Source organism: Somniosus microcephalus, chromosome 1, assembly GCF_052327205.1.
Source record: "Somniosus microcephalus isolate GS21.2 chromosome 1, FLI_Smic_1.0, whole genome shotgun sequence".
Classification (NCBI taxonomy): Eukaryota; Metazoa; Chordata; class Chondrichthyes; order Squaliformes; family Somniosidae; genus Somniosus; species Somniosus microcephalus.
In genome coordinates, this window is record NC_140987.1 from 427651552 (window position 1) to 427672751 (window position 21200).

At 45.4% G+C, this 21200-nt stretch overlaps 1 protein-coding gene across 6 annotated transcripts in view; it reads left to right on the top strand.

The window, feature by feature from the left end:
* Positions 1 to 3268: 3268 nt before the first annotated feature.
* The window catches only part of atrx (ATRX chromatin remodeler), a 207289-nt gene continuing 189357 nt past the window's right edge, over positions 3269 to 21200 (top strand). Inside the window, exon 1 of one of the 6 annotated variants that reach the window (XM_086000336.1) lies at positions 3269 to 3343. In XM_086000336.1, the coding sequence (XP_085856462.1) occupies positions 3303 to 3343 (41 nt within the window). In that variant the 5' untranslated portion in view covers positions 3269 to 3302. Of the gene's footprint in view, positions 3344 to 3590; positions 3851 to 21200 lie in introns of those variants that run through there. The other 5 variants (XM_086000329.1, XM_086000312.1, XM_086000346.1 and 2 more) reach the window with 5 other exon arrangements.

Genomic DNA, 21200 nt, shown 5'->3' on the forward strand with positions numbered 1-21200 from the left:
AGGGCACCAGATGATTCAACATGATCCTGATGAACCTCCCTGAGTTCTTTGAGTAAGTTACAGATAAAGTAGATTATGCCATTACCTATGGTTTAGTCTACTTAAACTTCCAGAAAGCTTTTGATAAAGTTTCATGTGAAAGATTACTAATAAAACAAAAAGAATACAAGGTTGAACATCGATGGAGTTAGAAGTTAAAAATAGGATGCAGGGGGTAATCATGAAAGATTTAGGCCTAGAAATTCAGTGGGCTGCGCCACCCGTTAGCGCCCAAAGAGGGCACTTAGTGGGTTTTGCGCCACTGGCCACGCCTCCCGCTAAATTTAGCGGGGCGGTAATGGCGGTGCTAGCCGTTAGCGCTGCGCCGCCACCGATGACGTCATCAATGTGCGCAGCACCCCGCTACCGCCCCTATCGCGAAATTTAGTAGCGCCCCCTGCTTTAATGCCGGTCGCAATTTGCGACCAGTTCAGGGGGGCCTACCTGCGGCGGTAGAGGCACTGAGGTGCGCGACGGCCGCCTGCCAGCACCTCTTTGCGCAGCCGTCCCTGGCCTCCTGAGGCCCCCCCCACGTTGTGCCGGCTGTGTCCCAAGAGTCCGGCACTTCTCCTCGGTGCTGGGCTCTTTTGCCAGCACTCGCGATCGCCGATCGTGCTGTAGCAGGCCCCTCCTCTTTAAGAAGGGGAGGAAGGCCTGCAGTACCCAAGAGGGATGCGGGGCGCCTCGAGTAGCGCCGCGCTTCCGTTTGGGGCGCCGAAACTGAATTTCCATGGGCGCTCGCGACTCCTTCCGGGGCGGTACTTCCGGCGCCCTGGCGAGACTGGCCAGTGAATTTCTAGGCCTTAATATCAGGCTGAAGGAAATTGCAACCTGGAGTCTCACAAGGGTTGATGTTTGGACCCCTATTGTTTCTAATCTACATAAACCACCCAAAGTAAAACAACAACTTGCTTTTATTCGGCACTTTTAACATAGTGAAGGCTCTAATGTGCTTGGTGGAGAGAAACAGACAGCAAAGTTTCTTCACTTGCATTGGAGATAAAAAAAAACCCAGATGTTTATAAAAGCCTGAAGAAGTATTGAAGACACAAGGCTTATTTTCTTAAAGGGATCTGGGGAGCTTCCTCAAGAGAATTAGTAAATAGTGGATCTGAACCTGACCTTACTGAACATATTCAGGGTTGTAGGTAGCAAATTTAGAATTGTACACATGTCCCCCATCCCCTGTTGGTGATCCATTTCTAGATAGATCTGGGCATACTCCCCTGGAAAAAAATTATTTTTTCATTAAAAATGGTGTATACTGCTAAATGTTAAATACTCCCTTCCCTCCAACACCTCTAGCTTACAGAGGCACTGCCTCCCTCCAACCCTAACAGTTCATGGTAACACAAAAAGAAAATACTGTAGATGCTGGAAATCTGAAATAAAAACAGAAAATGCTGGAGATACTCAGCAGGTCAGGCAGAATCTGTAAAGAGAGAAACAGAGTTAACGTTTCAGGTCGATGACCTTTCGTCAGAACTGGAAAAAAGCAGGAAATGGAACAGATTTTTAAGCAAATGTAGGGGCTGGGAAAGGAGGGAGGGGATGAAAGAACAAAAGGGAAGGGCTGTGTTAGGATAGAAGGCAGGAGAGGTTAAGAGATATTAAGAGATATTCAAGGCAAAAGGAGATGGTAATGGGACAGGTTAAGAAATAAAGAATGGCTCTAGATGAAGTGTAAATTGCGCTGGCAGAATGAAAGACAGCTGCCATGTGGGAGAAAAGAAAAGACACAAACAAAAGGTGTGGATAAAAAATATATATAATTGATAGGGGCCGAGGTTATGATCTGAAATTGTTGAACTCTATGTTGAGTCCAGAAGGCTGTAAAGTGCCTAATCGAAAGATGAGGTGCTGTTCCTCGAGCTTACGCTGAGCTTCCGTGGAACAATGCAAGAGGCCGAGGACGGTGAGGTCTGAGTGGGAGTGGAGCGGAGTATTAAAGTGACAGGCGACCGGAAGCTCGGGGTCCCCCTTACGGACTGAACGGAGGTGTTCCGCAAAGTGGTCACCAAATCTGCGTTTGGTCTCCCCAATGTAGAGGAGACCACATCGTGAGCAGTGAATACAGTATACTAAATTGCAAAAAAAAAAGAAGTACAAGTAAATCGCTGTTTCACCTGGAAGGGGTGTTTGGGGCCCTGAACAGTGGGAAGGTGGGGGGGGGGGTATAAGGACATGTGTTGCATCTCCTGTGCTTGCACGGGAGTGTGCCGGGTGAAGGGGAAGGGGTGTTGGGGGTGATAGAGGAGTGGACCAGGGTGTCGTGGAGGGAGCGGTCCCTACGGAATGCTGAAAGGGGAGGTGAGGGGATGATGTGTTTGGTGGGATCACACTGGAGGTGGCGGAAATGCCGGAGGATGATCCGTTGAATGTGGAGGCTGGTGGGGTGAAAGGTGAGGACAAGGGGAACTCTGTCGTGGTTCCGGAAGGGAGGGGCAGGGGTGAGGGCAGAAGTGCGGGAGATAGAATGGACACGGTCGAGGGCCGTGTCAACCACAGTAGAGGGGAATCCTCGGTTGAGGAAAAAGGAAGACATGTCGGAAGCACTGGTATGGAAGGTGGCATCGTCAGAGCAGATGCGGTGGAGATGGAGAAACTGGGAGAATGGAATAGAGTCCTTACAGGAAGCGGGGTGGGAGGAAGTGTCATCCAGGTAGCTGTGGGAGTCAGTGGGCTTGTAGTGAATGTTTGTCAATAACCTATCCTCAGAGATGGAGACGGAGAAGTCGAGGAAAGGAAGGAAAGAGTCGGAGATGGACCATGTGAAGATGAGGGAAGGGTGGAAATTGAAAGCAAAGTGAATGAAATGATCTAGTTCAGGGCGAGAGCAGGAAACGGCATCGATACAGTCATCAATGTTGACTCTTACGCAACACTATTAATTTTACCATAAATGCAGAGAAAATGTTGAACTATCCACCACAATTTATATCCTATGAATCTATTTAAGTATATTTTCAAACATTATTATTCAAATAATATTCCATACTTTGCTACATCACTGAACATCCCAGTAGCCATAGCAACAGGGTTACCAGGTAACATCCCCACTAACCAATCAACACATTGAAGCAGCAAAGGCAGCCAGTAGCTTGTAAGCTTACTGCCAGGGGGGCCACCTTTCCGTGACGTCGCCTTCAGTCTCCCAGTTCCTATTGGAGGAGACGGCATATCTACATGACGTGTCTTGCTGACAGCCTGGGTCACCATGGAAACAGCCTCCCTTTGCTTCACAGCAATGGCGCTACCGTGAGATGGTCTGGCCCAATGATGTCAGGAAGCCTTTAGCAAGATGGTGAGTGAGGTGGCGGCTTTTGTTTTAAAGTTGCAAGACCACCGCCTTCGAGTTTTGAACTTAAAAAGATGTTTCATTGTGGGGAAAAAAAACTGTAGAGGGATTTTTTTTTGGGTACCACATGTCCGGGAGGGGGGAGAACCACCAATGGGTGAAGAGGATACTGGCAGCGGCCGGGCCAATCGGAGAGGAGGAAGGAGGAGGGGTGTGTGCGCGCGCCAGAGTTTGTGCGTCGCCGAGAGGAGGCGGGGGGAGCAAGCGATGGCGCGGTATTGTCTGCTCGGGCTGTGAGAGGAAAAAAAAACCCCACACACACCGGGGGCGGGGGGAAGAGGCAGGCCGCGGCTAGAGCCGACAGTAAGTTCGACGGCGCGGCGATAGTAAGGGGGGCGGGAAAGCGAGGAAGAGCTGCCGCCGCCGCCGCCGCCGGAGCCGATGAGAGGAGAAAGCCGCACCTTCCAGGAGCCGCGGGAGAGATGACAGCAGAGCCGCGGAGGTACATTCTAGGTGAAAAAATCATAACGTTTGTCCGGGTGGTGGCGGCGGCGGCGGGCGCGCCGGGGGAAGGGGAGGGGAGGAAGGAAGCGCAAGTGCCGGCCGCTTTCCTCGCCCGCTCTCCGCCCCCCCTCCTTCACCCTTTTGTTTCGCTCTAATTCGCCAGTCCGCAAGTACCTAGGCCGGAGGATTATAAATAACGCCGCCATTATGGAGGCCCTTTAGAAATATCTCCCTCCGCGCTTCTATTTTAAGAGCGGATTTCAGTAAAGGCCCCATTTTCTTTTTTAAAAAATGGCGACCTTGCTGGCTGGTGCGCGTTCACCCCGCCGCCAGCTAGTTCCATTATTTTTCCACCCACATTGAAAGATCACATTGAGGAAACAGACCCCCCCCCCCCACCCAAGGAAATCCCCAATTGCATGTTGGATTTCTTTTTAAAGAACATCTTTAAAAAAAAAAAAAAAAAATTGGCATATAAACACACACAAACACAGTGTATAACGGATCTGGTGTTTGGGAGACACTGTTGCTCACTCGGTACGGGCCAGAGTTGATGCTACATTCGTGTGAGCTGAGAGTGATGCCAAACGTCACTTTCAGTAGACAGTTTTGCGGATTCTCCATTTTGAATCCTCAACCGGCTTCCGCCAGGTGGGTGTTTGCAGGTTAGACTTGTACTCCAACTGTCTGCACGGTCACGAAGACTCATGCAACGTTGGCGTTTGGTTAACCCTTTTTAAAAAAAAAAAAAAAATCATCAGTTAGATAGATTTTCATTGAACTCGTAACTGCTCTAAATTGTAAAAGAAAATTGAGTATCCTTCACGTTAATTTAATTAAGCAGATTGAAAGATTAAAACTTGAAGTTGTAAATCTAAATGTCAACTGTACTTCCAGGCACAGCGCAAATACTGTAGCAGACTAGCGTTTCTTTTAATAAGATTGCATGAAAGCGTCTTGATTTTCATGCCTTGTCTCTTGTGGTTTTGGAGGTTATATATTCTCTGCAAAACTCAAGATATTGAGGAAGAGTTTATAGCTCCCTGCCCCAATGACCAGTTTAAATATTTGCTTTTATCTGTTAATCAAGCATTCAAAAATGTTGAATTTTGAGGCATATCTCTTGTATGTTCTTGCACTTCTGTATGTATAGTTTTTATTTATATAATAAACTAGTCGATCTTCTGTGCTGTTGCATACGGGGAAGTCAAGGCAAAGCATTGCTCCTGAATTTGCGGTTGGTGGTGTAGCTAAGGAGTACATCGCCGGTCTGAAAGAAATCTGCACTTACCTGGTGTGAGGCCTCCTTCGAAAACTTGCGTTGTTTTGCTGCGGAGTTGAGTGCAGCGTAGTAGCTCACGTGTGTGTAAGCATACCTGGGATCACCTGGGGTGGTGCTCCAGAAATCTCCGATGGCCATTCATGATTTTTTAGTCTCATTTGCGCCACACAAGTGCCAGCCAATGACTATCTCCAACAAGCAAGAGTCTAACCACCGCCCCTTGACATTCAACGGCATTACCATTGCCGAATCTCCCACCATCAACACCCTGGGGGGGTCACCATTGACCAGAAACTTAACTGGACCGGCCACATAAATACTGTGGCAACAAGAGCAGGTCAGAGGCTGGGTATTCTGCGGCGAATGTGTCACCTTCTGACTCCCCAAAGCCTTTCCACCACCTACAAGGCACAAGTCAGGAGTGTGATGGGATACTCTCCACTTGCCTGGATGAGTGCCGCTCCAACAACACTCAAGAAGCTCGACACCATCCAGGACAAAGCAGCCCGCTTGATTGGCACCCCATCTCCCTCCACCACTGGCGTACTGTGGCTGCAGTGTACCATCTACAAGATGCACTGCAGCAACTCACCAAGGCTTCTTCAGCAGCACCTCCCAAACCTGCGACCTCTACCACCTAGAAGGACAAGGGCAGCAGGCGCATGGGAACACCACCACCTCAAAGTTCCCCCAAATCACACGGCATCCTGACTTGGAAGTATATCACCGTTCCTTCATTGTAGCTGGGTCAAAATCCTGTAACTCCCTACCTAACCTATGGGAGTACCTTCATCACACGGACTGCAGCGGTTCAAGAAAGTGACTCGCCACCACCTTCTCGAGGACAATTAGGGATGGGCAGTAAATGCTGGCCTTGCCAATGACGCCCAGATCCCATGAATGAATTAAAACAAATTAATTAGTAAATCAGACTCTCATTTACCCTGGTAAATTAATAAATAAACCAGTCTCTCATTCTTGGTAGAGTTGTGTAGGGATCAGGAGATAGCTAGGTGGATTTAGATGGCTTAATCTGTTTCATTTCCTGTGTTTTTTCAGTCCTGACGAAGGTTTTCGACCTGAAACGTTGACTCTATTTCTCTCTCCACGGATGTTGCCTGGCCTACTGAGTTTTTCCAGCATTTTCTGTTATATAGGTGGATATAGATATTTATTTTGAAGAATTTTTTTTATTATGACGGGTGTGTATCTTTCAAGCTCCTCATACGCCGTGCAGACGGGCTCCTACGCCTGTTTGCACCAGCTGTAAAATATTCATGTGTAATTGCTGGGCAGTTGGTGGGCAATTAGCCCAGCTCTGCGTCAGCAATAAGGATTGCACTGTCGGAGTGGATGATCTGTCAAGTCGGTACTTGACAGATCGCAAGTTTGGGAGTTGGCGCATGCAGAAATCCCGAACTTGCTGTCCATTTCAAAGGCGGTATGACGGCGTACTGAGAATACGCTCTCATACCGACTGCAAATTCTGCCCCATTCTCTTTAGGTGAACTGATGTTAGAGGGCATTGGACCAGGGCCTGCAGGTGTAATGAAGGTTATGGTAGTGTAGTCGTTATGTTACTGGACTAGTAATCCTGCACTAATAATGCGAACATGTTCAAATCCCACCATGACAGTTTGAGAATTTGAATTCAGTTTTTAAAATACCTAGAAATAAAAAGTAAAATGAAGTTATTGAATTGTCATAAAACCCCAACTGATTCACGAATGTGAAGGAAACCTGCCATCCTTGCCTGAACTGGCTTATAGTCGAGTCTAGTCCCGCAGCAATGTGGTTGATTGGTTTAAGAAGGCTGCCCATCATCGGTTCTCAGGCAAACTAGGAATGGGCAATAAATGTTGGCCATGCCAGTGATCACATCCTGAGAATGAATAAAAAAAATTCAGTGCCCATTTTAAAGTCCTATTTTCTGTCCTTGTTCTTGTATTTCCATGATAAAATCCTGTGTCCACATTTATAATAGAAACTGCCTCTGTAAACTGCATATTGTAATTATAGCCTCCTGATGCAGCACTTCCGCTGGCTGGTGGGTGTAATTACAAGGTGATGTATTTGCATAGGAAGTTTCCATTATAAATTCCTATGTCTACATTTTTATTCGGAAAGGTTGACAGGAAGTGAGTGCACCTGTAATTTTAATATATTACAAGTCGATCTCGTGGCATTGCACGTGGGAAGTCAAAAACAAGTATAGTTTTCAGATGAAGTGGGATTAGAGATGGGAGAATAATACGACCAGGATGTGCAAACATAATTAAGTCCCCATTTTGAAATCGGGCATTCTGTCCTTTTTGTATTTCCGTAATATAGAATTACATAGAATCTATAATACAAACAGGCCAATCGACCTATGCTGGTGTTTATACTCCATGAGCCTCCTTCCACTCTAATGATCCTGTGTCCCTCTATTCCCTGCTCCCTCATGTATGTATCAGTATCTTATTAAATGCATCAATGCTATCTGCTTCAATCACTCCATGTGGCAGCGAGTTCCACATTCTTACTATATGCTAAAGAAATTCTTTATTTGATCTGTTAGTGGCTGTCTTATGTTTACGCCCCTTTTTTGGACTCAACGACAAATGGAAACAGTTTCTCCACACCCACCCTATCGAATCCCTTAATAATTCTGAAGACCTCTATCAGGTCTCTTATTAGTCTTATAGTAAAATACTACGGATGCTGGAAATCTGAAATAACAGAAAATGTTGGAAAAACTCAGCAGGCCAGGCAACATCCGTGGAGAGAAATTAGAGTCAACGTTTCGGGTCAAAACCCTTTATCAAGACTCAGTCTTGACGAAGGGTTTCGACCTGAAACGTTGACTCTCTTTCTCTCTCCACGGATGTTGCCTGGCCTACTGAGTTTTTCCAGCATTTTCTGCTCTTAGTCTTCTCTTTCCAACTTTAGACTGCTCCATCTTCCCTGATCGTTGCATACTTTCAATTTTGGTAACTTCCTTGTAAATCCTTTCTGTACTTTCTCCAATGCTTTCAGATTCATTTTGTAGTATGGAGACCAGAACTGCTCCAGTATAGTCTAACCAATATAAATTCTATATAAATGTAACATTACTTCCTAGCTTTTGTATCCTAATCCTCTAGAAAGACTACTTTTGTTTGCACTCTATGGCCTACCAAGTTGAATCACCTCACGCTTTGCCACATTCAATTTTATTTGCCATTTATCCACCCACTCTACAAGCCTGTTTGTCTTCATGTATTTTGGTGTATTCTTGCACATTATTAGCTATACCCCTCAATTTGGTATCTGCAAATTTTGGCACTATACTTTCAATTTGAGTCCGACTCATTTGTGTATGCGGTGAACAACAGCGCTCCCAGCACAGATAGCTGTGGGGCACCACTTACCACTTTCTGCCAGTCCAAAAACTTCCATTAACTCCTACCCTCTTTTTGTAGCCACCTTTCAATCCATTCTGCTACATGGCCCCTGACTCTACCTGCCTTGACCGTTGTCATTAGTCTTTTATGTGGCACCTTATCAAATACTTTCTGACCATGTGTACTACATCTGTTGCATTGCCCTTGCCTGCTCTTACTGTTACCACTTCAAATAGTTCAATAAGTTGGTTAAGCATGACCTTTTTGGAATTCATGCTGACTATTTATTATGTATTGTCTTTAGATGTTATCTGATCTTTTAGCAAAGATGCTAGTATCTTTTCTGCCACTGACATTAAGCTAACTGGTCTATAGATGCATGGATTAGTTCTATGAAGATAGAAATTACGATTACTATGTACCAGTCTCATAATGAGCTACGGAAAGTTTTGTTATGACCAGTAGATGCAAGCGACTTAATTTCCCATCCTATATTACATTTGCTGTTGTTTTGCTGCTCTTGATTGCCAGTCCTATGAGGGTTATAGTTAGTTGTCCTTGGTGGTCTTTTCTCCAAGCTAAACTGTAGCAAATAAGTAGGATTATTTGGTTTGGGAAAGTAAAGCATTATTGCATCTATCATTTTGTTGGGTAAGGGTAGGACCTACTTGTGATGGGAATTTATATGTACACTTGTATATAGCTATTTCTGAAGTCTCTAACCTCCCCTCTATTGGGTGATAAGGTGATAAATAATTTGGGTAACCACTGCATATAGCAAAGTCTGAGTTGGACAGTTACTTGATTGAAGTTTGGTTTTCTGGTGGTACAAAAGTTCAAATAAATAATGACCAATGAAAGACTGTTAATGTGACCAGGAAAAAAATCTAGTATTTCTGAATAGCTCTATCAAAGAGCCAGCACAGGCACGGTGGGCCGAATGGCCACCTGTGCTTTATTGTTCTATGTAGTGAAAGCTAAAAGTTCCAATTGTAACTTCACCGGCATTGAACAAGGTCTTCCATTGTTTAACATGAATATCCTCTGCAGAACACATTCCACCCACGGGGTGGTATTTTGTGCAAAAAAAACTGATTCAGCACAGCACCACCCAGTGTGTGAAGTGGAGTACAGCAGCATAATTATATTTGCCATCATTGGATTTCCAAGGGAACACTACTGGTCTTGGATTGTAGGAGGAAAGTATGGAAATATAATTTCTCTCCGCTAATCCTCTTGTGAAGCTCTTGATTTCTTCCATGGATGCCTGTTGCCTTCCAGTATCTTGTTCCAGGTGGCCATTTTCATGAGTCTAGAATGAGTTTTTGGAGGCCCCTTAACTGTGGTGAGCATTACAGCTAAGATTGATCTTGTCCACATGGCTTTTAATGGTGGGATTCTTGGTATTCAAACCCCCCCCCCCGCCCCCGGGGCCTGAAGCAACTGTAATGTCCCTCCTATTGCATTTGCTGAGATCACCTAATTTAGCAGAGTGAGGGATTGAATCTGACTGGGATCTTTCTGGTTATTCATTACCTTAACTAGCTGATCCATCAAAGCATTTTTAACACTTTTTTTTGTTCTTGCTTTTGTTCCTCTATCAGTGTTTTATTTCTGTTGCTGAGCAAGCATGCTACTGCTGAGCCAGATGCTTGGCTTGGTGGTCGTATTCTCTCTTGGATGAGCACATGATCTCGGCACTCCAGTGCAGTGAAGTGCTGCATTGCTGAAGCTGTCTTTTGGATAGGATGTTAAACAGAGGCCCAGTCTGCTTGTTCAAGTGGATGTAGAAGATCCAATGACACTTTTCAAAGAAGAGCAGGGAGTTCTCCTCCTGGTGTGTTGATTGGCATTCGTCTGACTTGTTTGTGGGACCTTGCTATGTACAAATTGACTTGCCTGCAAAAGTAATTACTTGGCTTTGAAGTGCTTTGTGACATCCTGGGGACATGTAAGGTACCAGAAAATGCAAGTTCTTTTCATTCACTTTTTTTTACTGCTTGCCTTTTGCCAGTTCGTGTACTATTCCATACTGTTTTAACATTGCATAATTTAATGGCCCTATTATTTTGCTGTTTTTGCTGAATGATTTGTAAATCCACATCTGGATTTAGCATATTACTCCCCCCCCCCCCCCCCCCCCCCCCCCCCACCCAGAGGAAATGGCTGCTGTAACACTTCAAGACTTAATATTGTAATCTGTTGAATTTTAAAAAGCATTTTCTTTCCTTTCATTTATTAAAGGCTAGTGCCTCACCCGGTGCATTATTTATCCACAGAGAGGGTATGCAGGTGGATGTCCTACTTCCAAGTTTCTGCTGTCCTTTACCCAGTGACTGGAAGGTGTGCATGCGTGCCCTAAGGTGTTTTACCTGTTGTATATGTCTAGGGAGGATTAGAAAGCCTGAGAGCACAACTTCACATGCAGTTCAATCATACCTTGGCATAATGCAAAAAAGTCTGTGGTGCTGTTTGTGAGCAAGTGATTAGTAATAGGCTTTTTTAGCATATTGGTACTAATACTCAAGGAAGAAAATGAGAAACCAATATAGTTTACTGTAATTGTATGTGTAAAAAGACTTGTGCGCAAGCACTTGTTACAATTGCTGTAATGTTGATGCATACAATTGAATTTGGCTATGTAAACAGTTGCTTGTTGTAATTGCAGGCCTACCACCACTGGTACTACTTACCAGGGCAAGTTTCCCAGCTCTGGCTACCTTTTCAAAAAAAAAATTAACTTTCCTCTGCTATCTTTGGCCCCTGATCCTGCTGCACCATCGGATTGTTCACCTACTGCCAAGCTATGGGGCCTGCTGCCAGTTATTTGTCAGCCATGACCCATCTGTTGTTTTCCCTGCTCCTTCCATAACACCAAGCCATCCCAATGCATATGATTGTTTAGACTTATGTGGCCTTTGTTGCCTGCTACTTGCTGGTTTTGGTCTGCTCGCCTTCCTATAATGTGCTGCAATCCATTGTTGCCCCAGGCCTTATGTTATCTTGCTGGCAGTTCAATGCTCAAAACTCTTATTAGGCAAAGGGGAGGGGAAAGGACCGAAGTAGCAGGGGGTAGGTGAATTTGGTGGTAAATGAGGTTAGGGATTTTGGGGTCGGTCACAAGAGAAGCAGTTGAAGTGGGGTAAGAGGTTGGGGATTGACTGAGGAAACGCGACAGGTGAGAGGAGCGTACAGATCTGAGGCAATGGTGTGAAACTGTATGAGGGAAGGGTAAGGTGTGAAATGAAGGAATGCAAGTGTGATTGGGTATTTAGGGAAGGGTGAAGGTAGCGGGAAGGAGATTTGGGGATGAGGGACATAGGAAGAAGTAGAACGAAGGGAAAAGACAGAAGTTGGCAGGGAAGAGTATACACACTTAGAAAATAAGATACAAAAGAACATGTGCGTGCACGTACGCACACACACGTCAGCCGCTTAAGACACAGATTGTATTCTGTAACTTACCCAGAGAAACGCCAAGTAAAACATCAATAGACCTCCACTTCTTCACATCCTTTCCTTCCCTAACAAAACCTCTCATTGTTCCCTTATCTGCCTCACTATCTCTACTTCCTTACCCCCTCCCCTTATCCTCCAACTCGCCATCAGCAATGTCATAGGAGCAAATCAGTAATTGTACTGTTGGCTATCTTTCATAATTCAAGTCAATATAAGCAGCATTGGGCTGGATTTTGCATTGAGAACAACAGTGAGGCTTTCAGCGTTCGCCGTTATTATGGAGTAAATTAGACAGCAACATCCGGATTCTGCACATGCGCTGTTAAACGTGGAAATCCGGTAGTTGCTGTCTGGGTTACCCTGCTCCTCCACAGACTGCACTATTACAGTACCTCACTGATAAACTCGGTATTGAAATCCGTGTAGTTGTGGGTTGTAGTTACTGAGGTCTCTCTGGTGTAGCGGAGACTGTTGGTAAACCATTTAACTGTAGTGTAATTAGTGGGATTGATTGATTTAATTTAAATTCAATCAATTAAAGGGTAAGTCATGTCAGGACAGCCCGGCCACGTGATCTACTCCTCCTGCGATATGTGGGAACTCGGGGACACTTCCTGTGTCCCTGAGGACTACATGTGCAGGAAGTGTATCCAGCTGCAGCTACTGACAGACCGCATTGCGGCACTGGAGCTGCGATTAGATGCATACTGGAGCGTTCGCGATGTGCAGGACATCGTGAATAGCACGTTTACAGAGTTGGACACACCGCAGGTACAGGTTGCACAGGAAGAAAGGGAATGGGTGACCAACAGGCAAAGTACTAGGCGCAGGCAGGTAGTGCAGGGGTCCCCTGTGGACATCCCCCTCTTAAACAGATACACCACTTTGAGTGCTGTTGAGGGGGATGGCTTATCAGAGGAAAGCAGCAGCAGCTAACTTCCTGGCACCAGGGGTGGCTCTGCTGCACAGCACGGGAGGAAAGAGTGGGAGAGCTATAGTAATAGGGGATTCTATTGTAAGGGGAATAGATAGGCGTTTCTGCGGCCGCAAACGAGAATCCAGGATGGTGTGTTGCCTCCCTGGTGCAAGGGTCAAGGATGTCTCAGAGCGGCTGCAGAACGTCTTGGAAGGGGAGCGTGAACAGCCAGCTGTCGTGGTGCATATAGGCACCAACGATGTAGGTAAAAAGCGGGATGAGGTCCTAAAAGCAGAATATAGGGAGTTAGGAGGTAAATTAAAAAATAGGACCTCAAAGGTAGTAATCTCAGGATTGCTACCAGTGCCACATGCTAGTCAGAGTAGAAATAGAAGGATATTTCAGATGAATACGTGGCTAGAGGAATGGTGCAAGGGGGAGGGATTCAAGTTCCTGGGACATTGGAACCGGTTCTGGGGGAGGTGGGACCAGTTCAAATCGGACGGTGTGCACCTGGGCAGGGCTGGAACCGATGTCCAAGGGGGAGTGTTTGCTAGTGCTCTGGGGGAGGGTTTAAACTAAAATGGCAGGGGGTTGGGAACCTGAGCAGGGAGACAGAGGAAAGGGAAACGAGGATAAAAGCAAAAGATAGGAAGGAGAAAAACAAAAGTGGCAGTCAGAGAAATCAGCGGTTTAAATCAAAAGTGGCCACAGTAAATAATTCTAATAGGTCTAAGAGTGTTAAAAAAACAAGCCTGAAGGCTTTGTGTCTTAATGCGAGGAGCATTCATAATAAGGTGGATGAATTGGCTGCGCAAATGGAGGTAAACGAATATGATTTGGTTGGGATTATGGAAACATGGCTCAAGGATGGCCAAGGCTGGGAACTCAATATTCAGGGGTATTCGATATTCAGGAAAGATAGGCAAAAAGGAAAGGGAGGTGGGGTAGCATCACTGGTTAAAGAAGGGATTAACACAATTGTAATGAAGGATATTAGCTCTGATGTGGAATCTGGATAGAATTGAGAAATACTAAGGGGAAGAAAACGTTAGTGGGAGTGGTATATAGACCTCCACAAACAGTAAGGCGGAGGTTGGGGATGGCATTAAAAGGGAAATTAAAGAAGCGTGCAATAAGGGCACAGCAGTCATCATGGGTGACTTTATTAATCTACATATAGATTGGGCTAACCAAATTAGTAACAATACTGTGGAGGAGGAATTCCTGGAGTGTTTACGGGATGGTTTCCTGGACCAATATGTCGAGGAACCAACCAGAGATCAGGCCATCTTAGACTGGGTATTATGTAACGAGAGAGGATTAATTAGCAATCTTGTTGTACGAGGCCCCTTGGGTCAGAGCAATCATAATATGATCGAATTCTTCATTAAGATGGAGAATGAAGTAGTTGACTGAGACTAGGGTCCTCAATTTAAATAAAGGAAACTACAATGGTCTGAGGAGCGAGTTGGGTAGGATTGATTGGGGAATGTCACTCAAAGGGTTGACGGTGGATAGGCAATGGCAAACATTCAAAGACCGAATGGATGAACGACAAGTTGTTCATCCCAGTTTGGCATAAAAATAAAACATAAAAGGTGACTCAACCGTGGCTAACAAGGGAAATTAGGGATAGCATAAGATCCAAGGAGAGGACATATAAATTGGCCAGAAAAAGCAATAATCCTGAGGATTGGGAGCAGTTTAGGATTCAACAAAGGAGGACAAAGGGATTAATTAAGAAAGGGAAAATAGATTGAGAGTAACTTGCAGGGAACATTAAAAACTGACTGTAAAAGCTTTTATAGATATGTGAAGAGAAAAAGATTGGTGAAGTCAAGTCAAGCGTAGGTCCCTTGCAGTCCGAATCAGGGGAATTTATAATGGGGAACAAAGAAATGGCAGACCAACTAAATACATATTTTGGTTCTGTCTTCACAAAGAAGGACACAAATAACCTCCCAGAGATGCTGGGGAACATAGGGTCTGATGAAAGGGTGGAACTGAAAGAAATCCGTATTTATAGGGAAATGGTGTTAGGAAAATTGATGGGACTGAAGGCCGATAAATCCCCAGGGCCTGATAATCTACATCCTAGGGTACTTAAGGAAGTGGCCCTAGAAATAGTAGATGCATTGCTGGTCATCTTCCAGAACTCGATAGACTCTGGAACAGTACCCATGGATTGGAGGGTAGCTAATGTTACCCAACTATTCAAAAAAGGTGGTAGAGAAAAAGCAGGGAATTATATACCGGTAAGCCTGACATCGGTAGTGGGGAAAATGCTGGAGTCCATTATAAAAGATGTAATAGCAGAGCACTTGGAAAGCAGTGACAGGATTGGACAAAGTCAACATGGATTTACAAAAGGTAAATCATGCTTGACTAATCTACTGGAATTTTTTGAGGATGTAACTGGTTAAATAGATAAGGGAGAACCAGTGGATGTGGTGTATTTGGACTTTCAGAAGGCTTTCGATAAGGTTCCGCATAAGAGATTAGCGTGCAAAATTAAGGCACATGGGATTGGGGGCAAGGTATTGACTTGGATAGAGAACTGGTTGGCGGACAGAAAGCAAAGAGTTGGAATAAACGGGTCGTTTTCCGAGTGGCAGGCAGTGACTAGTGGGGTACCGCAAGGATCGGTCCTAGGACCCCAGCTGTTCACAATATATATTAATGATCTGGACGAGGGAATTTGATGTAATATCTCCAAATTTGCAGATGACACAAAGCTGGGTGGGAGGGTATGCTGTGAGGAGGATGTCGTGAAACTCCAGTACGATTTGGACAGGTTGGGTGATTGGGCAGAAACATGGCAAATGCACTATAATGTGGATAAATGTGAGGTTATCCACTTTGGTGGCAAAAACAGGAAGGCAGATTATTATTTGAATGGCAATAGATTGGGAGAAGGGGAAGTGCAAAGAGACCTGGGTGTTCTTGTGCACCGGTCGCTGAAGGTAAGCATGCAGGTGCAGCAGGCGGTTAAGAAGGCAAATGGTATGTTGGCCTTCGTAGCAAGAGGGTTCGAGTACAGGAACAAGGATGTTTTGCTGCAGTTGTACAGGGCCTTGGTGAGACCGCACCTTGAGTATTGTGTGCAGTTTTGGTCGCCTTACCCGAGGAAGGATGTTCTTGCCATGGAGGGAGTTCAGCGAAGATTCACTAGGCTGACACCTGGGATGGCAGGAATGACGTACGAGGAGAGATTGTGTCAATTGGGCTTATACTCGCTGGAGTTTAGAAGATTGAGAGGGGATCTCATTGAAACCTATAAAATTCTGGCAGGTCTGGACAGACTAGATGCAGGAAGGATGTTTCTGATGGCCGGGGAGTCCAGAACCAGGGGTCATAGTCTAAGGATAAGGGGTAAGCCATTTAGGACTGAAATGAGGAGGAATTTCTTCACCCAGAGAGTGGTGAACTTGTGGAATTCTCTACCACAGAAGGCAGTGGAGGCCCGGTCATTAAATATATTCAAGAAGGAGTTGGATATATAATTCTTAAGGCTATGGGGAGAAGGCAGGGACAGGGTACTCAGTTTGGATGATCAGCCATGATCGCATTGAATGGCGGAGCAGGCTCGAGGGGCCGAATGGCCTACTCCTGCTCCTATCTTCTATGTTTCTATGTAAGGGCGTGAAGTTGCTGTACTTGCCCACTAATTACCCACTAAACACACCGGAAAAATGTAGGGCTGGGGCATTCAGGTGTAAGTGAATTTTTTTTAACAGTGTGATGAGTCTTAATTACTGCCAAAAAAAACCCTCTGACACTGAAATTTTATTTTACAAGTGTGGTGTCTCATTCCTTCAGAATTTAATTATTGTTGGAGATTTAAATAAAACCTTTTCTATCTCTCAATCCCATCTTTCTTTCACTTTATTTTGCTTTCTGTACATGATTGTGCTGAAAATGATCTCTAGGATCTGCTGAAATGTCCGCAAACAATTTGTGGGCAGCTGTCGGCGTAATGAACGGTGAGTGCCGTTCCTTCGCCGCTGACCGCAAAATGTGGGCCAATATGTTCTTATTTTTCCATCACTCCTGCTTTATTATTAATGGATATGTTATTACTTTGTTAAATTATTCTGTTCCTGGAGTGTATGTTGTTTTAATCACTTTTTTTGTAATTTGACCTTTGCTCTTATTCTTGGAGATGGTTATTTCCCCACCCCACTTCTACTGGTTTAAAGTCCTTTCTACAGTCCTATTTATCCTCTTTGTTAAGACTTTGGTCACAGCCCAATTCAGGTGTAACCCATCACAGTGGCATAGCTCCTTCCTGTCCTAGTACTGGTGTCAGTGTCCCATCAAATGGAACCCCATCTCCCCATGTCAGACCTTCAGCCTTGCATTTACATTCCTGATCTGTTGATCCCTATATCAATTACAAGAAACTTTCTGGTATCCGGCACGGACGGGACTGACGGGTTGCCGGTTCATCATCAATTCCGGATAACCGAACGCTATAGTAAAAGATACGGAGCTCAGAGCTCTGTATAAAGCAACAAACCCTGTTGACAGCTTCAAAGCAATCGGCACAAGTTGCAAGTGTCTCTGTAGCTTAGCAACAGTTTCAGCTACACCCTTGCACAGCAACAAATCAATTAAAAAAAAAAAAAGTAACTAAAATTTTTTAAAAAAGTTACCTGAACCGACTCCTGAATTTTGCCGGTGGATAGAGCGTTCCAGTTATTTAGGGGCCGGTTAATCGAAAGTTTCCTGTAGCACATGGCTCGAGTAGTAATCCAGAGATTACCACACTCAAGGTCCTGTTTTTCATTTTGGCATAAAACTCCCTAGCAGAGCTTCCTCCACATTCTTCCCTATATTCGTTCTAAAATGGATCACGACGACTGGTTCGTCCCTCTCCCATGCCAAGTTCCTTTCCAGCCACTTTGAGATATCCCTTACCCTGCCACTGGGTAGGCACACTCCTGGCCTTTTGATTGCAACTGTAGAGGATACCCTCTTCCTCTAATGATCAAATCCCCTATAACTACAACCTTTCTATTCTGCTTATTTCCTCCTTGGTTAGCATTCTGGCCATCCTCCCAACAGCTGCCTTCCTTAACCTCACAGGTAGCAAGTACATAGTATCTGTTGGACAGGACCAGTTTCTTGCCTGTCTCCACTAGGTTCTCCTTACCCTGCTAACTGTCAGTCACACACTCTTCCTGTACCTGTAAGATTTGATCAAGGGTCACATTACCCAAAAGGGTTGGAGTCACAAGCGGTTTATTGAGGCGCGACGGTTCAAATACAACACATAATCAAGATACACACAGCGGACATACGACCCGTAACAGGTGAGAACGGTTTACCGGGACCGGATCGGACGGACGAGGCAGGACGACTTGATCTTTGCAGCCTGCGGTAACGATCTCTTCTTCGGTCGTTTCAAGTGTTCAGCCGAAGCTAGCATGGATCCACCTCGGGGAGTTCGCCTCCGTCTTTCCTTTTTTCCCCCCCCTTCTTGACTGCCCGTTTATGTACCTTATTTTGGGGGCCGGTGGATACCTCGTGTCAATCATTCATTTAATTACATTTACCCATTCCATTGTTCAATTACAGGGGAATAGATACCCAAGGCGGACCCCTCCCTAAATTAGGCTCTAGTCCCATGAGATCATTCCTTCGCTTATCTCTTTTATGGACATCTTGTTACCTTCTCCCAGACAGCTTGTTTTAGATATGCGGATCATGAGGCTCTTCCCCAACCTTTTATCAGGCCCAGTCATGCCTACACAAAAACCTGTTTCTACATTATGTCCTTGGCCTCATAACAAGCCCTTGTGAAAACCCTTATCTAACATGATTAACATTGTTCTGTGTCAACTCAGGCAGACTGCTGAAGAATTTCCCTTAACTAGAGAAGCTTATTTCTTATTCTATAGGACCACTATTTCTTACATACCTGTGTAGTGTCCGCGTATCAATAACATACGGACTGCAGGAGAATGGTAATAACAGGTGTTTACTGAACAGAGGGTATGCTGGAACTAACTACAAATTACTACATGGTGTTATATACAGGTGTGGTCACTACTGGTATTGCAGTATACAGGGGCTGTAAAAGAAAGTTCCTCTCTTAAAGGTACATACATTACAATTCCTCCCCTTTTAGATAAACAGTACATAACATTCATTTAACAATTAAATAATAACTAATTACAATTTTCTTTGTACTATATACATCAGCTGAAAGTAATCATTTATAAATTCAGTCTTTGAGGAGGCTTCCTGATCCTGTCTGGATAGCGCCTTTCTCGAGTATCCTGTTCTTGTGGCGGAGTCGATTCTGGCTCATTGTCATTGGTTGGTTCGTCAGCTTCCAATACCACTGATTCTGAGGTAGACGCAATCTGTACTTCGGGTTCATCACCAGGTGCGTATGCTCGTGGTATGGGTTTGACTTCTTCCTGTGACTCTAGAATCTGGTCAGCATGGCGTCTCGCGATGCTCTCTCCAACGTCCACTGTGTACATTAGTGGTCCCTGCCGTGTGCATATCGTTCCTGGCTGCCATTTTTCTGTTCGGTAGTCGCGGGCCAAGACTGGTTGCCCTATCTTGAAGCTCCTGGTTGGCTTCTCATTGATGTGCTGGAATTGCTTATTCTCAACATCTCGTCTTATGTTTGGTTTGAGCAAATCCAGGCGACATCTTAACCTTCGGTTAAAGAACATCATGGCTGGAGCTTGGTTGGTGACTGCATGTGTCGCATTCCGGTAAGCAAACAAGACATTATCCACCTTGTGTTGCAGTGGTATGTTGTCGTTATACATTGCCTTTATTGCTTTTTTAAAGGTTTGAACAAACCTCTCAGCCAATCCATTTGTGGCTGGATGATATGGGGCGGATGTGTAATGCTTTACCCCATTATTCCTCAAAAACCTCCAGAAATCCTCGGACACAAACTGTGGTCCATTGTCGGAGCAAACCTGTTCTGGCAAGCCATTCCTGGCGAAGATGATCCGTAGGACTGCAATAGTTTTCTCCGTGGTGGTGGAGGACATTTTGATGAACTCTGGCCATTTCGTGCATCCACGGCGATTAAAAACATTGATTTTGCTGGTCCATTTATGGACTCAATGTGTACCCGTTGCCATGGAGATCAGGGCCACTCCCATGGGTGTAGCGGGGCCTGTGGTGGAGCGTTTTGGACTTTCTGGCATCCTGTGCATCTCTTGGTCATTGCCTCGATTTCTTTATCGATTCCCGGCCACCACACAAACGCCCTGGCTAGGCTCTTCATTTTTACCCCTCCCAGATGACCCTCATGAAGCTCATTGAGCACTCTATCTCTCAACTTAGGTGGAATTACCACTTGGGATCCACACATCAAGGTCCCCCGGCACACTGACAGCTGTTCTCTCCTTGGCGAGAATGCTGGCAACAGTGAGTCGCCGTATGCTGGCCATCCCTTCACCGTCAAATCATAGACCCGAGAGAGTGTCGGGTCATTTCGGGTTTCCTTCTCTATACTTGGAGTTTGTAACCGGTAGACATTCGACTTGGTCGAATGGAATCTCTCCACAGGGTCCACTGCAGGTGCTTCCTCCACCGTAGGCAGTGGCAGGCGCGACAGCCAATCAGCGTTTCCATGCTGTTTCGTGCCCTTATACTCTGTCGTATTGATGTGCCCCTAGAAAAAGGGACCATCTTTGCAGCCGTTGCGCCGTCATCACCGGAACGCCCTTCTTTGGGTTAAAAATGGAGACAAGAGGCTGGTGATCAGTCAGTAAGGTGAATTTCTGCCCGTGCAGATAGTGATTGAACTTCTTCACCCCCCCCCCCCCCACACCAGGCTGAGGGCCTCCCTGTCAATCTGGGCGTAGTTACGCTCGGCTGAGGTTAACGAGCGTGACGCAAAGGCTATTGGCCTCTCTGAACCGTCAAGGAATTTGTGCAACAGCACCGCTCCAATGCCGTAGGGAGACGCATCACATGCCAACCGAATCGGTAGTGTTGGATTGTAGTGGGCCAATACTTCTTTTGAAGTGATTTGGCATTTACATTTCTGAAAGGCACGCTTACACTCATCACTCCATTTCCATGCTACTCCAGTTTGCAGCAGGGCGTTCAGTGGGTGCAGAATTGTAGACAAATTTGGCAAGAACTTATGGTAGTAGTTCACCAACCCGAGGAATGACCTCAGTTGCGACACATTTTCCGGTGCTGGAGCCTTGATTACTGCCTCAATCTTGTCTGGGGACTTATGTAACCCCTCTTCATCAATCACGTGGCCACAATACGAGATTTGTTTCCTGAAAAACTCGCATTTGGGGTGGTTGGCTCGTAGCCCATATTCTTGTAATCTAGTGAGCA